This window comes from Argentina anserina, chromosome 7 (assembly GCF_933775445.1).
Source record: "Argentina anserina chromosome 7, drPotAnse1.1, whole genome shotgun sequence".
In the NCBI taxonomy this organism is placed as follows: domain Eukaryota; kingdom Viridiplantae; phylum Streptophyta; class Magnoliopsida; order Rosales; family Rosaceae; genus Argentina; species Argentina anserina.
Window position 1 is genome coordinate 15277498 of NC_065878.1, and position 16740 is coordinate 15294237.

The 16740-nt window shown below is 37.2% G+C and overlaps 3 protein-coding genes across 3 annotated transcripts; all 3 read left to right on the plus strand.

Annotated features, from left to right (window-relative positions):
- Positions 1 to 2070: 2070 nt before the first annotated feature.
- LOC126803967 (ethylene-responsive transcription factor CRF5-like) lies at positions 2071 to 3082 on the plus strand. Its single transcript, XM_050531708.1, has one exon. It carries the CDS (start codon positions 2136 to 2138, stop codon positions 3021 to 3023), a length of 888 nt encoding a protein of 295 aa, XP_050387665.1. The 5' UTR covers positions 2071 to 2135; the 3' UTR covers positions 3024 to 3082.
- A 7211-nt stretch (positions 3083 to 10293) lies between these two features.
- On the plus strand, positions 10294 to 11381 carry LOC126803654 (uncharacterized). The gene is made up of 2 exons (XM_050531424.1): positions 10294 to 10494; positions 10914 to 11381. The coding sequence occupies exons 1-2, from the start codon at positions 10297 to 10299 to the stop codon at positions 11379 to 11381; spliced, it is 666 nt and encodes a 221-aa protein (XP_050387381.1). The 5' UTR covers positions 10294 to 10296.
- A 1598-nt stretch (positions 11382 to 12979) lies between these two features.
- Positions 12980 to 16717, plus strand: LOC126803952 (mitochondrial carrier protein MTM1). The gene is made up of 10 exons (XM_050531692.1): positions 12980 to 13530; positions 13841 to 13915; positions 14113 to 14238; positions 14791 to 14850; positions 15001 to 15171; positions 15496 to 15595; positions 15727 to 15818; positions 15909 to 16058; positions 16224 to 16282; positions 16404 to 16717. The coding sequence occupies exons 1-10, from the start codon at positions 13306 to 13308 to the stop codon at positions 16534 to 16536; spliced, it is 1191 nt and encodes a 396-aa protein (XP_050387649.1). The 5' UTR covers positions 12980 to 13305; the 3' UTR covers positions 16537 to 16717.
- The last annotated feature ends 23 nt before the right edge of the window (positions 16718 to 16740 follow it).

Sequence of the window (16740 nt, forward strand, 5' to 3'; positions counted from 1 at the left end):
ATTTATGGAAGAAATTGATAGGATAGTGATTGAGCAATAGTGACAGCCTCGAAAGGGAAGTTAGTGACAGGAACAATTGAAAGCAAGAACAGAAAGTATGCAGTTTCTTTGACAACATTTTATTTGGCAATTTTGGACCCCCAGTATCTTCATTCTTCAAAATGTTATTGATTTACTTCTGTAAAATAATTCGTCAGCATTAAACCTGGTCTTGGCTGCCTTTGTGTCGGCCAAAGCTGATCTAAACGAACTAGTCTCCAATTATGCCAAAAAAAATAACAAGAGAATTCGTTGCGGTTTAGTCCTAACCATATTGAGATGAGAACAGGAAATGAAACCTGCCGTTTCGGGAAACTAAATATATGAATTTACTAAGATACTTGGAGACCAAGCAACAACAAGAGCTCTAAATTAAGTATTTGTATTCATACCAGTATAGACGTGTGCGTTCAAACTTCTCTTATTTCTATACATTTGGTAGTGTGAATATAAAATTTTAACCGTTCAAAAGTTTTGTTAATCAATAAAAATCACTTTTGTAAAAAACTAATTTAAACAAATATCGTTTGTATAACTAATTGTATCAAACAAACAGAAGACTGATTATGAGACTATTAATTTTTACAATTACCGTTCATTTGTTTGATGTAATTGACTTAGCAAACGATTTTTGTTTCAATTCATATTTTACATAGATGATCTTCATTGATTGTTTAAAATTTTGAACCGTTAACATTATGGAATCACACTACTACAAGTATAAAAATAAGAGAGGGTATGGATGTGTGCATCCATACTGGTATGGACAGAAGTATTTTCCATAAATTATTCCACTATAGTTGGCGAATGAATCTATGTTTGGTAGGTATCTCAAATTGTGGGAAAATATTGTTTAAGGTGGATCGACTTGTTTGCTACAACGGAAAGATAGAACGAGAGTCGAGTACTTGGTTGCCAAGCAATAGATAAATTTTTTTGGGATAATTTATTGAGTTGCTGTAAGTATAAATAGTCATGACCGGATCTACAAGTATAAATAGTTGGTTATTTCAATGCCACTGTATGAAATCTTATACTCCCTCCGTTTTTTAATATAAGTCGTTTTAAGTTTTGATTTTTGATTCAATATATAAGTCGTTTTAACTTTTACTCCATAGTATTTCTTGATTTATCCTTAAACCACAATAATGAGATGGATAAATTTCATTGTGAGAATTTGTATCAATTCTCATTAATTACTACTTCTAATTACGTGCTATATTATCAACAATTTATCTTTCCAACTACTTATAATTACTACTCTCTTTTTTAAAGATATTTCACTACCACCATCCTTTTTTTATTAGTATTTGAGAGTATTCTACTCTTTGATTTGTCTTCTTATATAGGCAAATGAAGTTATGTAATTTCAGTTTTAGCTCCATTTTGAAACTTGAAAGTTTTGATACATGAAAAATTTTGAGTTGAAATATTTCTCTCAGCAATTTTCATTAGATTTGAAATAGGTGTTTGAATTTCAGGTTGGATTGCTGCAATAATTATAAAGAATGTGAAAAAGTTTGGTGAAGTAAATAATAGTAATAAGGCACATGCAAAATAGAAAAGTGATGAGTAGTAATTAAGAGCAATGAAGCCTTAAATAATGGTTACATTGTCATTAGAATTGTTTCTTAATCGGTGTGAAAACTCTTAAAACGACTTATATTAAAACACGGAGGGAGTATATTACAACATGTGAAATGTACATTTTAGTGTGTGTTTTCCGTATTTTGTTACGGTAAATGAAAATATGATAATTTTCTAAAAAGAAAAAAAAATGCATTTAGTAGTGTTTCAGTTGAGAAAAAGAAAAGGAACAAATCGAAAATGTTGGAGAGGCTGCTGAGATCCTCCTATAAAACAGTGATTCCTTCCCATTTTGACGTCTCTGCTCCCTCTCTCATATATACTCTCGAGAGTTCTTCTTCCTCGTTCAAAATCTCCTCCTTTATTTATTCCTCCCCCTTTTACTTTTTCTCTCTTAATGCTTCGTCAGTTTCAGTCCTCCATCTACTTCCGGTAACAACTAACCAGCCATCTTCTCCCTCAAACTCGGCTCCCTTTCTCCTTCAAATTTCATTCCATCTTTCATCTCCATGGATTCAAACTACCCAACAAAGTTCACAGAGAAACGAACCTTCACCAACAAGCTTGTCAAGCATTTGTGCAACTCTGGACTCCCCAGAATTGTCCGGATTTCCGTTACCGACGAGGACGCGACCGACACGTCCAGCGACGACGAAGAACGACAAGACCGACCACAACGAGTGACAAGAAGGGTCATCAACGAGGTGAGAATCGAGGAGGAGTCCGAGGTTGTCAGGGAGATTCTGTCCAGGAATCAGAGGCAAAAGTCCAAGTCGACTTTGCCGGACGAGAAGAAGAAATTCCGAGGCGTACGGCAGCGGCCTTGGGGAAAATGGGCCGCCGAGATTCGTGACCCGTTTAAGAAAACCCGTGTTTGGCTTGGAACGTTCGACACGGCGGAGGAGGCAGCTCTGGCGTACGACATGGCCGCCATTGCCATGAAAGGACATAACGCTCTCACGAACATCATCCCTCCTCCTCCTCCCCCTCCTAAACTCCTCGTTGTTTCCGAACCTGATTCTCCTTCTTGTTCTCCGTCCAGTTCAACTGATCACACCGTTGTCATTGGCCAGTATGATTCTGGGAAAGAGTGTCAGAGCCTTCGCTCCCCGACCTCTGTTCTCAGCGGCGGTAAAAACCAGTGGAGACCTGTTTCGAAGGAGCAAGACGAGTCCCATCTCGTTAAAGACTGTGGTTTCTTTGATGGTGTGATCAGTCCTAGTGAAGCTATATTTTTCGGTGTTTCAGAGCCGATTCTGGTGGAGGAAATGAACATGGTGCCGGAGTCAGTGTTACGAGACGACTTGTCCGACATTTCGCTGGATTCCGTCGGGGATTTCAGGTCATGTAAATGGAATGTGGAGGATTTCTTTCAAGACCAATGTGGTGGTTTCTGAGTGAATAATGGCGTCATAATCGGAGTTTTGACATAGATGATCAGTAGTCCATGTTAGTATCTACCGAAATCTCTAATATTAATCCACCTCTGTAAATTTCTGTTTTGAAAGTGTTTAGGAATGAATATGATTTCAAGTGTGATCCTATTTTGTTGGATGTTGGACTCCTTCATGTGATCTATTAGGCAGGTGGATTAACTATTCTTGTGCTAATTTAACAATTCTATCTCGAGGGATTCGGCATTCTGAGTACCAAATATTTTGGTTAACAAATATTACACACGTAATAAAATTAACAGTTTGACTTTAAAGACTTGCAAATCGTACTTACAGGCTCTAATTAAGGGGTTACACTACAAAAAAACTTAACATTTAGACACATTTAAATGTGGCTACAATGTGCCTAATACCTATGTGGCCAATCCCCTAAAATTTCACAAATTCCCCTAAATGTGGCTTCAATGTGCCTTTTACTAAGTTTTTTTGTAGTGTTACTCTACTATACATCAATGTATGTTATATATCTCACATGAGACGGTTGACAACGAATATTATTTTTTTGACACCACTCACAAAACAATATCAACCATTAGATATGAGATGTATAGAATATATTGATGTATATTATAATTTTTATTAAATTGTGTTCTTAAAAATATTTTCAACTTACCGATCCCACTTCACAACATCAATGTGTAGATCTTCCATTGTCATGACACAGGTGAGAGTGATTTCTGAGTGATTTGAGAAGAACATCAGTACCACGTCAGCAATGTGTCATTGACTCATATTGGGGTCTCTGTGTAACAATGATGTTAACCTCTATGCCAGTTGCCATGCGCCAAAAACCTAGAAACAATACACACAACGATTCTCCATACACCATCTTGGAAAGGGTGACATTGTAGGATGGTCATACATCAAACTAGGCCCCTCTAGGCACTACGCCATCTCTTTTTTCCTGGGCAATCCCACACACATTGTCAAGCTTTCTTTTCAGGTCATTTCCCTGAATTTCTTCAATCTCCGGCCAGCAGTCAAATTCCTGCTTTTACTGTTGGTAACGAGTGTATTTTAACTCATCAAAGTACTAAACCCAGTTGCGACTTGCAAAGCTTGCTTTCTGAACCAATATCTGGAGAATTGGGTCCTCTAAATTATATTTGGGTCCTCTTGCCAAAAAAAAATATATATATATATATATTTGGGTCCCTTTTGTCCCAACAAAACAAAAATTTGGTACTTTAATCAAATAACTAAAACTTGGGGACTAAGGTCTTTATTATGTATTTAGCTTTAAGGAGTTGCTTGGACCTCAAGTCTGAGGAAGGATGACATAATTCATAATACATTTCAATGTACTTCCCTGAGAAAAAAAAAAAACAAAACTAAACATCAACTGCAACGAAACAAGTGACCTAGTGGTTGGGTGTCAAGATCGAAAACTCTTTAATCTAAATTCAATCCACAAATAGCCAGATGAAAGATGTGTTTCGACAATACTTCCCAACTACAAATTAGTCCTTATAGTTGAGAGTTTTAAAATTGATATTACAACACTCGGGTCTTAAGAAAATCAAAATAAAAACAAACAAACAAACACTTCAAATTTACTAGGAGGAGGTCAAAGTCAAAGAGGAGGAAATGATGCAGCCTCCAAAATGTTGAAGTTTATGTCTGGTTCTGGGCTGGTCCCTAGCTAGTGCTCTACTGCCATAAGAAGCAGAGGTGACAGAGTCTTCCAGTCTTTGCTTGCCCTAAAAAGCATAGCACAGAAGCAGAGCCATGGCAGATCATTTATGAGGAGCTTCAATCTCTGTGATATCAATGTCGAAGTGTTGGGTACAAGGAAAGGAAGAGATCAAATCATATCTTCTTCTTTTTCTTCTTCTTCTTCTTCTTCATCATTTCCCAGTACACATTGTGGTCCTTATTGTACCCAGTTGAATTTCTTGATGCTTTTCTTCTTGGAGTTCAAGACCATACTGGTTTGGTGTGGCTGGAGCTTTGAATTTAAGAACCAGAGATTAGGATCAAATGCCATGTGATAACAGAAATATAAGATCTTGTCAAGCTTTGTACATAATTGCTCAATTGTGGTTCTGATTTGTATGGGATTGTCTCTAGCATTTAAGCAAATCAGTGCTCTCTTCTGTGATTCAGGTACATTTGAAGAAGTTCATAAGCAATTTGTGGAGATTGTAGCACTACTGTTTCGTAATGTCAGGCCAAATAGTTGCAGTTAGTTAGATCATATAAAGAAATTAAATCTTTTAGTTATTGTGAGTGCCATATATATATATATATATATACGAAAGTAATATTCCAATGCTGTAGATTCACACATTAATTGTACATACAAGTTATTGGGAGCTTAAATAATTACAAGCAAGTTATTCGGAGCGAGCTTTAGGCGTAGATGTATGCAAACAAAGCTGGGTGGGGAAAAAATTTGTCATCAACAAACGAAAAGAAATTGAAAGGAGTTAAGGTGGACACAATCTCCAAAATTTGATCAAAGTGAAGAAAAGAAATCAAGAAAAATGAGATTAATATTCAAGATACCACAAAATACAAGTCATACTGATATCTTTTTTACCCCAAAAGTTCATGTGATTAAGTGATTAACAATGGAGAGTGAGGCCAGAGAGCCAGGCATTACAAGTGGGACAGAAAATCTGAAGCATCATGGGAGAGTGAGCTTAAAAAGAAAAGGCACCATTTGCAGTGGTCATATGAAATGTTATCCAATTATCATTCAGCATTTTGAATATCACAACATGTAGGGTGTAGCTCTAATCAATGTTTAAAAGGGCGAAGGCGTGAGATGAGGCGTTTTGTCGATGTCTCAAGCCTTAGAAGCCTTGAGTAGGCTTGGGACCTGTACCAAAATACTTTTTTTTTCGAAACTGGAACCGAAATCGAAAAACAAAAATAGAGGATAATTTGGATATTAGGGAGTAACAGAATAATAGAGGAAGTCAAAGTGTAAGGCAAAACAAATAGTTTTTTTATAGTTTATATAGTGATTAGTATGAGTCTAAGAAGTAAAGAAAATAAAGTGATGAGGGATGCGGCAACGAAAGATGTTTCTTTTAAGGGTTTTTCTTATATAGTTGTGAATACTCGGTTCTAACGATTCCAAAATTATTTTTAAAAAATAGGAACCAGAATCGAATCAAATCAGTTGTTTCGGTGCGGTTCATCTAGGGTTAGTAATTTTTTTAGAATCGAATCGAATCGACCATTTCGGTGCGGTTCTAACGGTTTTAAACAGTTCTCAAGTCTAAAACCTCAAGCCTAGCCTTAAGGCGCCGAGGCGAAGCCTTTTGTGTTTTATAAATATTTAAATTTTAGTAAAATAAATAAGTAAATATGGATAAAAAATAGGTTAATTCAAATAAATAATAAAAATACCTTAAATTCATACATTTTAAATTAACAAACACATAAATTGCAATTCTATTATTCCAATTTCTTCTCCATTCATCACTAAGAACTGTTGGATACACGTCTACAATAGTATACGATTCATCCCAAGATGTGCTATAGAGTGAAAGGCGCACCGAGGTGAGTCAAAGACGACGCCTTTCGTGTAATTAAAAAGCCTTACAAATGGAGCCTTGAGACGAACTTGACTCTCCTTTAATGAGGCGTGTCTTTTTAAACATTGATTCTAATTCTAACCTACCACAGGAACAAAGATTGAGATTTGCATGAGATCTTTGGGTGCTTGAAGCCACTGATGACCTTCTCTTAGTTTTATTGTTCTTTTTAGCTTTCTGAAACTTTAAAGTCAAAAATATTCATGAACTTTGCTCATCAACCATGTCCAGCAGCTCAAACACTAGTCCAGGGTGTTCTAGTTTTTTCATATCATCATCATTTAGTTTTCAACATGATTCTCAATTTCTCATGCATGATATTTCTTTGCTTAATTTAAGAACTATTTGTATGAGTTAATTGATAAGAATCAAACTCCAAAGCTCGGAAAATTGTGTTTTTGCCCTGTGAATTTAGTCAATATTCTAGAATTTCATGCTGCAAAATCTGGGAAAACTCAACATGTCCTTGAAACTTTTAACACCAGCCACTGTTAATGGTGATGCAACACAACAAGCTACATGAGCAATGGTGTGTATCTAAGTGTAGTTGGCCTTGTGTTGTAGTTGACTTGGCTCCAATTGTATGTATATTTCATCTTCTTATCTGAGGGAGATCCATTAAGATATGTATGATTATTTACAACCGGAAGAGAATCCTTACTGAGCAGTTAAATTATTATGTGAAGAAACAAATGTTGGTTGTAATAACCCGATTTCTTGGATTCAATTTGTATGAATTCTTAGAATTGAATAAACTTGGTAATTTAATAAATCGCATTTTTCGCTTCACGATGATGTCAAATCGAAAACAGAACCGTCTTCGGAAATCTAAATTGAAAAAAACGTTACGTTTCCGCGACGCGGGAGTCGACTTTTACTCCGTTGCTCGTTTCTAAAAACTTCATTCACGAAAGTTGTAGAGCACGTCGATACGATTTCGTGGACACATCACGCGTTCTAATCGGACATCGTATGTGAAAGTTATTAGCGACGGAAGTTAGTTTCCGATTTTGGAAAAAGTATAAAAGTGAATTTTTGGAAACTAGGGTTTCCAAAAACAGAAACCCTCATTTCTTTCTCTCTCTCCCGCAACCTTTCCTCCCTCTCTCTCTCTCTCTCTCTCTCTCTCTCTCTCTCTCTCCTTCCCCTTCACCTTCGCCGTCGATCTCCACGACTCCGACCTCCGTGGCCCTCACCGCTTACCTCAAAAGCTTCGCACGGTCCACAACAGCAACCCTCGAGCTCGACACACCTCCCCTCGCAGCCGTGAAACTTGCCCGAAACCCGAGACTCCTGCGATTCCGCCGCCGTCCAAACTCCGCCTACGGCGATGCAAGCACTCGGCGATTGTCCCTCTCCACCGCTCCTCACACTCTGACACCTTCTACGATTGATTTGGGACTCTATTCAAGCCGCAACACATCCTCCCCGAAAAATCGACTCCGCCGGCATCTCGAGCTCCTCCGGCGACTCCCGGCCATTCTAGAGCTCCACATAGGTACAAAAATACTTTAAATTGAAAGATATGAGTGATTGCATGAGATTTGTGGAGATTTTGTGGAGAATCGGAGGAGGAGGTGGAGGAGTACGTACCGCCGCCTAGGGAGAGTGAGAGAGGCTAGAGATGACATTAGGCCGTGGAAGGGAGGGGGAGAAGGAAGGAAAGGGTTTTGGGCGGTGGTGGGCAAGCCACGTGCGCTGGTTTGAGCGGCGCGTGAGCTCCATGCGCTGCTACTGTGGGCGGCGTGTGAGCGCCACGGGTTGCTGCTGGTGAACAATATTTTTCAAACAATAATTTTTGTAAAAAGTGATTTCTTTACGGTAAATGTAAAAAGTAATTATGTACAGTAAATATAAAAGTAATTTACGTACAGTAAAATGTAAAAAGTAATTTACGTACAACAATTATAAAAGTAATTTCTGAAAGGTAAATCAGTGTTTAGTATTTACTGGAACAATAATACATAAACAGTACGTACATGAACAGTAATACATAAACAGTACATATAGGAATAGTAATACGTAAACAATATGTACATGAACAGTAATACGTGAACAGTAATTACGTAAACATCGTAAATTGCTGATCGGTAACAGTAGAACTGATTTGGCATTTGAGGTTCTACGTAACGTTTCTAACCACTTTTTATACAGCTAGGTGATCGACAAAACAAGTAAAAGATTTACTTTCGATATTGTGGAAATTACGCTCAGGAAAATAAGGTGAGTAAATCTCACTATGACGAGTATACTCTTGGTTGTGATTCATAGTTAAGCTTTATTTTAAAAGATCAGATATGTATATGATATAATGGGTTGTGTATGTGTACAAATGGTAAAATCAATATATATATATATATGAGTTGCTATATTACATACTGTCATATTTCTATTTCCAAATGAGTTTATTTATAGCACTGATATTTATTTTATTTAAGCATGAAACGCATGTCTTTTTGTGCAATAACATGTGAAGAATGTATTGTACGTGGTTTTTAACTTGAGTTATGTTAAAATGTTTTTGTCTTCGGACGTGTTGGCATGTCGGAACCTAGCCTTGGCCGGGCGACAGTTACGATTCAGTTAGAGCTCTAGTCTATCTGTCGGTGTACTACATGAGGGATAATAGATGAGTTACCTGCTTATGAGTACCCATATTTTTGGATGTTGGGTGACAGTTGGGTTGCCCAATGTCTGACGGCGTACTGCATGAGGGGTAACAGATGTGTACTTGGGTCTCATGAGTACCCTTATTATAAATATATTTGGGTAAACAGATGGGTTGCCCGATTTCTCATGAGCACTTATATTTTCAGATATTATTGGACAACCAGATGGGCCGTCATGTGACTCATGAGTACATATATAATTAAATATTTTCAGCATTTTGCTCTTGTATTATTATGCGTGTTATACCGTTGTTTTACTCATACGAGCTGCAAAGCTTACCGGATTTCTGTTTTCAATCCCGGTGCACATCTTCGATGGTGTATGAGATAGTTCTGCAGATGTGGATTAGCAGAATTGGCGGACTACTCTGAAGATTTCGAAGTTTCAGTATTTCTATTTGTGGTGAGGATTGAGTAGATTTTACATTTCCATTTGTTATAATGCTTGAATTATAAACTGGTTTTGTGATAATCAAATCAAATGAGATGTACTATGAACTCAGTTACGATACACTGTGACTATGAGATGATTTCGATTCATTTGAGATTGTTTTAGAGTTTTTCATGACTTCGATTTTGAGTTTAACACTTGAAATTTCGGGGTCGTGACATTGGTAACATTTGATAATTTCTGGTGTGAGCTTTATGAGTCCATGTGATGAGAGTGGAAGGAAGTGGGATCATGAACAGCAAAGGCACTCTGTTTGTAAACAAGCCTTCTTCTTAAAGAAAGAACAATAAACACACTGGAAAGAAGTAAAGATTTAAAGAAAAAGGAGTGAGTGAGCAGTATAATTGTGTGGGAAGTGGTAACACCCAAATGCCAACTCTATAAAAGTACCTGGAGAGGCCTACCTTCATCATATTCCACATGGTTCCAAGCTCCCAACCACAAGCAAAGAGAAAAGGAAAGGCTGAGAAGATCTCAATTGGGGAGTGTGTAAAGGCAAGTATAACAAGAACACTGAAATCAAAAGAATTCTAAGTGGGATTTGATTGATGGGTTTTTCATATGGTAGGCTCATCAGCAATGAGATTGGAAACACAAACAGTAGCAGCAGGTTCTGTAATTTCTGTTCAGAACATGGTGGTGGTTACTGTGATGTTGCTGCAGAGGTCCCATTTGAGGAGAGGAAGAGATTGGTGTCCTTTAGAAATTCATTGAAGGAAGTTGAGAACATGGTCTTGTTCTTGGAGGTAAAGTTCTTCATCTACATTATTTTGTCCTCCTTGTCTTGTTTCTACTTTTTATGGATTTCCCAATTTACATCTTGTATTAGTCTTGCACACCCTCATTGCTCATCTCCGAATCCTATGAATTCTCACACTTTTAAGGAGTTGTTTATGAAACCAAAAGATATGGAATAGTCCAAAATCTGGACCTGCAAGTGGTCTTTCTAATAACCAAGCTAGGGTTGATGATTTGATTTAGATGTTAAGGATTGTATTTTACCAAAAGAAAGATATAGGCATGCAAATTCATATAGTTGTATCATTGGTGTGATGAGTCAATTTGACAGATAGGAATTTGGAACCCAAGTCATGCTAAAACATTGTGATGCATAAAGACGTTGAGAATTTTATATATACTCACACTTAGAGCTGCGTATCTGCAGAGATTAGATTCTAGGAAGATGATGGATATGAATGCAGCATTCAACAGTTTGGAAGAAAGCAGACTCAATCTATTAGCAAATGTGACGGAATATAAAGGAAGGGCACTTGATGTGCTAACAGAACTGAATGCATGTTTCGGACATGAAAATGGTGAGCCTTTCGATTGGGATTTGAGAGAGAGAATGAAGAAACATGTTGAATCTTCTGGTGCTCATCACAGCAGAAGGTCCCTCATTACTAATTTCATGAGAAAGTTATTGCTAATCCCATGGAAGTGGCAACAGAAAGTTGGCATTGCAGTGAAACTAGCTCTGTCTGCAATGGCAACATATCATATCAAGAAATTGATATGCTCAAGCTCAAGAAAAATGATTCCATTTGTTGTTTCAAGAGGAGCAGGCAAAAGTATCACTAGTGTATTGACCATCTCAAAGAGTCCTCTAGATGTACTCTGTGCTAGAGGCTGATTCGAATTTGAATTTTCCTTTACTTACTGTTCTGGAGACTTGTTTGAATTTCTTTAACTTTCACAGATACTAATTGTTCATGTATGGACTTATGATATACAATATATACAGAAAGCTCTGCTTCTTTATACAATTATACATCATCAGAATTTGGAACTTAGACTTGCCATTTTATATGCATGTTGTGGTACGTTCGAAATAGAAATGGAGGCACGTACATATAAGCCCCGAGTCCTGACCTCTATAGCCGCATAAGGCCGTCAACCTTTGTTGATGTCACCATTAGTAACCCTTAATTTGTAAGTTTACTCCATTATCAATTAACAAAGCTCCTTTTGACAATACAACAAATGAATTTTAATCAAGTAAGAATCTCGTTTTCATTAAATTTGATAGTGTCTCGATTTGACTGTGGCTCCATATAAATATGTCATATGCCTACAAAAAAAGACACTACAAACTTAATCACGATCAGTTCTCAAATCACCAGTGGACAGTCAGGCGAGATTTTACTCGAGAAGTTCTACTTGTACCTAGGGGCGGAACCACATGAAAGGCTGGTGGGGCTATAGTCCTACCGAAAAACAACCACAAATATTAACTAGTATATGTGTTAAAATAACAAATGTCTATGTTGGTTGAATTGACTAACTACAATTCTCAATTCTAGTCCTACCCAATGACTCTTGGTTCGATTCCCCACTCCCCCCACTTTTTGTATTTTTCATTCCATTTTTTTTTCTTCTTTCTCTTCTTTCTTAGTTCTTTTTCCCTTTTAAAAACTTTTCTCTATCCTTCTACTTTACAATTTTGAGAAAATCTAAATTCTATATTAATTATTTATATTCTCTATCCATTTTTTTCATTCCTTTTTTCTTCTTTTTTCTCCTTTCCAGTTTTTTTTCCCTTTCAAATTTTTTCTATATTCTTATACTTTACAACTTTGTCTACCTATTTTCTATCTCTAAAATCTATTTTAATTTATTTATATTTTCTCCCTATTTTGTTCTCATTATCTTTCTTTAGCCACGATCGATACAATACCAATGTCACTTGCGATTGAAATGCGAGAGGCAAAACCTCTTTATTCAGCAGCAATTAGCGCTTGATTGTTGAAGGGACTTCTTTTTTACTTAGGCTTATGCTTAGATTTCATATTGCGCTCAACTGAAAACCTCAAATTTATTGGTACGCATGTTTTTCTGTACTTGAATTTGATTCAAAACACTTCATCAGATGGATGGTTGGTTTACTTGGTTATATGATCTCATCTGAAGATAAGGATTATGAACTAAGTGGTGCAAAATAGAAGAAAGAACTTGAAGTCCAATAGTCTCAAATTATGTTTTCATATGTATGTTACTACAAAAAACTTCATTGAAGCATAATAAAAATGTGGTTGGCAATGGTTTATACGTTGAGGACATACACTTGAAATGAGACATTTTCAAATTTGATTCATCTAATTTTTTACATGTAATTAACATATTATTCATATATTTTTTAGGTATTTAATTTTCTAAAAAAAAAATTGAACAAAAATCAGCCCTACCCATTTTTCAATCCTGGTTCCGCTGGTTGTACCATTCTCAAAGAGTAAAAATGAAGACGGGTCACATTACTGAACCACAAAAAAAGTCTTATGATTTTGTAGACACCCACATCAACAGCTGAGATAGCTCCAATTGTTTGGCGCCCTCGTCTCCACGCCACGAATCGTTGCAACTTCCACATACGCAATGACGACACTCTTTCTCGTCTTCCCCACGGAATGATATTCAATTCTAGAAACCCCAAATTCACGACCCAACATTTCCTTAACCTCCTCTGTTTCCTTCTCAATCTCTTAAACCCACCAAGTCCCCGACACAAAGTCTCTCATGCTTTTCACCCAAAAAAAAGACACGAACGTTGATCAAAGCCAATGGTGGCTTCTTCAAGGCCGGGACTTCCCTCGTGGATGAGCACAGCTGCCACCAAAGTTGATGCCAATTTTAGAGAAACCAAAGAGCTACAAACCCAGAAGCAGAAACAGAACCAGGCTATTCCAATTCCTGATGCAAACTTGAGTTTTGGAGAGAGGGCTTTGTCTGCTTCTGGTGCTGCTGTTGTTTCTGCCATTCTTGTGAACCCTCTCGATGTTGCCAAGGTGGGTTTTTTCCAAACCTTTCTGGGTTTTGTATTCATTTGGATGGTGCCCATTTGTTCATTTTGTTCATGTTTTGGTCCAAATTTCCCATTTTGATTATGTTTTGAATCCTTGTGATTGAGTTATGTATTTTGTTGAGAAACCCAATAGGAAGATTGGATGTGTGAATTGATTAAAGGGTGTTCTGGCTGTTTTGGAAGTTACCCTTTTGAATGTTGGTGTCTTTTTAAGACTTGCATGTTTATAAAGTTGTTTGTTGTTGTAGAAATTGATTGGTGTTTTATGCATTTTGTGTTGATATTACTTTCAGACAAGATTACAAGCTCAGGCTGCTGGAGTTCCTTACCAGGGGATATGCGGTACGCATTGCATTGAAGCAAAAACGGTATGTAAGCAGCTGTTTTGCATTCCAGTAATGCGTTACTTTTCATCCAGTGCATCCTGAATCATTTGTAACAAAAGTGGTTGATATTTACTTAGGCTTTGAGTGTTTTTACTGGAATCATGATTAGCTGCTTTCATGTTGGATAGTTCATTGTACTAATGTGGCTTAGTTTTTGGCTTTGATGTGTGTGTCTCTAGATGCTTCCAGATTTGAGATCATCTACACCACGTACACCTTCGCTAATTGGATCCAGGAGTGTCTGCCCACCAGAATGTAACCAGTATAAAGGAACTCTGGATGTGATGTCGAAAGTTATACGTCAGGTGTGTGGACCTATATTGATTTATATGTAGTAATTCTATGTCCCCGAAAGCAGTCATTTAGGTCCAGTTATGTATTAGATGGTGTCTTCCTCGTTTTTAAAATTCAACTGTCTATAGCAACAATTGCTATCCAAGAGTCCTTATGCAATATTCTATAGTAAATCTTCCACTCATAAGGATCTGTTTGTCATAGATTAGAGCAAAACCTTGGTTTCATTAAAACTTCGTACCTGGGAAAACATATTAAGACAATGTATGCAACTGTTGTTTGTATGAAAACCTTAGATAGGATGTTAATTGTGCCTGATGGTGGACATTACCTATGGTGATTATTATGTTATTATTGCATAATCTAAATGTATGGTACAAGTAAATTTGTGGTTGTTTGACTGTTGATAGTACATGTATAAGAAATTAACACTCCCAAAATGCCTTGTCCATGTGCTGTGTTGTCCCTATATAGGAGATTTTGTTTATATATGGTTGTTACCTTTGAGTCTGTGGGAAAGTATTATAATACTATATAGGTTTCACAGGAATGTTTCGGTGCAGGAAGGATTTTGGAAACTCTGGAGAGGAACCAATGCAAGCTTAACATTGGCCATACCAACTGTAAGTTGCTCTACCTCTCTACTACCAAGAATTTCCTCTTTCACCTTATTGATTACTTGCTCTATATTTATCTGTTGTTTTGCGGTGGTGCAAAATACTATGCACTTTGCTGGGGAATATGGTACTTATTGGTTTTTATTGTTCAATCAGGTGGGAATCTACATGCCTTGTTATGATATTTTCCGCAATTTGATGGAAGAGTTCACAACTCAGAATGCACCAAATTTAACACCATATGTCCCATTAGTTGCTGGCTCATTAGCACGATCACTGGCCTGTATCTCTTGTTACCCTATTGAACTGGCAAGGACACGCATGCAGGTATCTGACGTTGTACACTGATGTCCTACTTTATTCTTGGCTTGGTCAATTGATAATATTAGCATTCTGAAGACCAATAAATAGATAAAAATCAGACAAGAGAATAATGATTGACGGTGTCAATACTAACCTAATGAGTGTGTGTGTGTGTGTGTGTGTGTGTCTGTGTGTGTACAAGTGTTATTTGATCTTTATATTTTATGTAAATGGTCTGTTTTCTATTTCTGATGAATTGCCCTTCAATATTGACTACCTATCTCCTAACTGGAATATAACTTCTTTCCCTCATTGAAGTTCTCTCACTGTGCACTTCTCTAAATGTAGGCCTTCAAGCAAAATCAAGCTGGTGTTAAGCTTCCGGGAGTATGGGGGACGCTGACTGGGGCCATAAACCCTGTCAATAGTACAAACCCCCTTCAGAACCGTGAGAAACGCCTAACTTAATTCTTACAGTTTGATTCAGTTCTCTACTTTCCCATATCTAAAACCATTGGATTTGGTGCCTTCCAGATTCCAGATAATGTACTCATGAAATTTTCTTATCTTTCATGACAGTACAAAGTTATCGCATCTTGTGGACTGGCCTTGGAGCTCAACTTGCTCGTGATGTTCCTTTTTCTGCAATCTGTTGGTCAACTCTTGAGCCAGTAATTTATAATGACTTACTCTTAAGTTTCTTTTGTGCCCGTCATCAGCAGGTGTATATAACTTCATGTGGCTTCTGCCCCTTTTTGCAGATAAGGCGCAGAATTCTTGGTCTGGTAGGTGATGAACCTAGTGTTGCCACTGTTCTTGGGGCCAATTTCTCAGCTGGTTTTGTTGCAGGAAGTTTTGCAGCTGCTGCTACATGTCCACTAGATGTGGCAAAAACCCGACGACAGATAGAGGTTATTCTCAAAACAAGTCTCACCTGAATTTATAACTCCAGCGTAGTCATTGTTCCAAAAGAAATAGTGCAAGATGTAGCCCATTCCACAGAGCACCAAATAAAAGAAAAGAAAAGAGAAGTTATAACTTCACCTGTTATTTCTTTGACACTTGTCTTTTTGCAGAAGGATCCTACAAGAGCATTGAAGATGACAACAAGACAAACTTTACTTGAGATTTGGAGGTATGTGGCTAAGAGTTAAGCATAAGGCATTAGTCACATCATATTTGTGGAGTATATATGTTCGAGAGATTTATGTTTTAAACCATTCATGGCCTTTATTGAATCCTTTTGGAAGGAACAGGGATGGAGGAATGAAGGGGCTGTTTATGGGAATTGGTCCGCGTGTTGGTCGAGCTGGCCCTTCAGTTGGGATTGTCGTCTCCTTTTATGAAGTTGTCAAGTATGCTATACATTACAGGCAGCTGACTGAGTGACTAAACACGATGCACACATTCGTCGATACTCACCCTTTCTCTGTACAAAGTTATCTTGTCGTAGAATATGACATTCCAGAAAAGGCGAAGAAATCACTAATTATGTGATTTGCTTCATCGCTGCAAAAGCAACAGAATATGGCAGCAATTTTGGAGAATAAAAGATATGATTTTTTTTCTGGAGGAAACTATCATGTCTGAAAT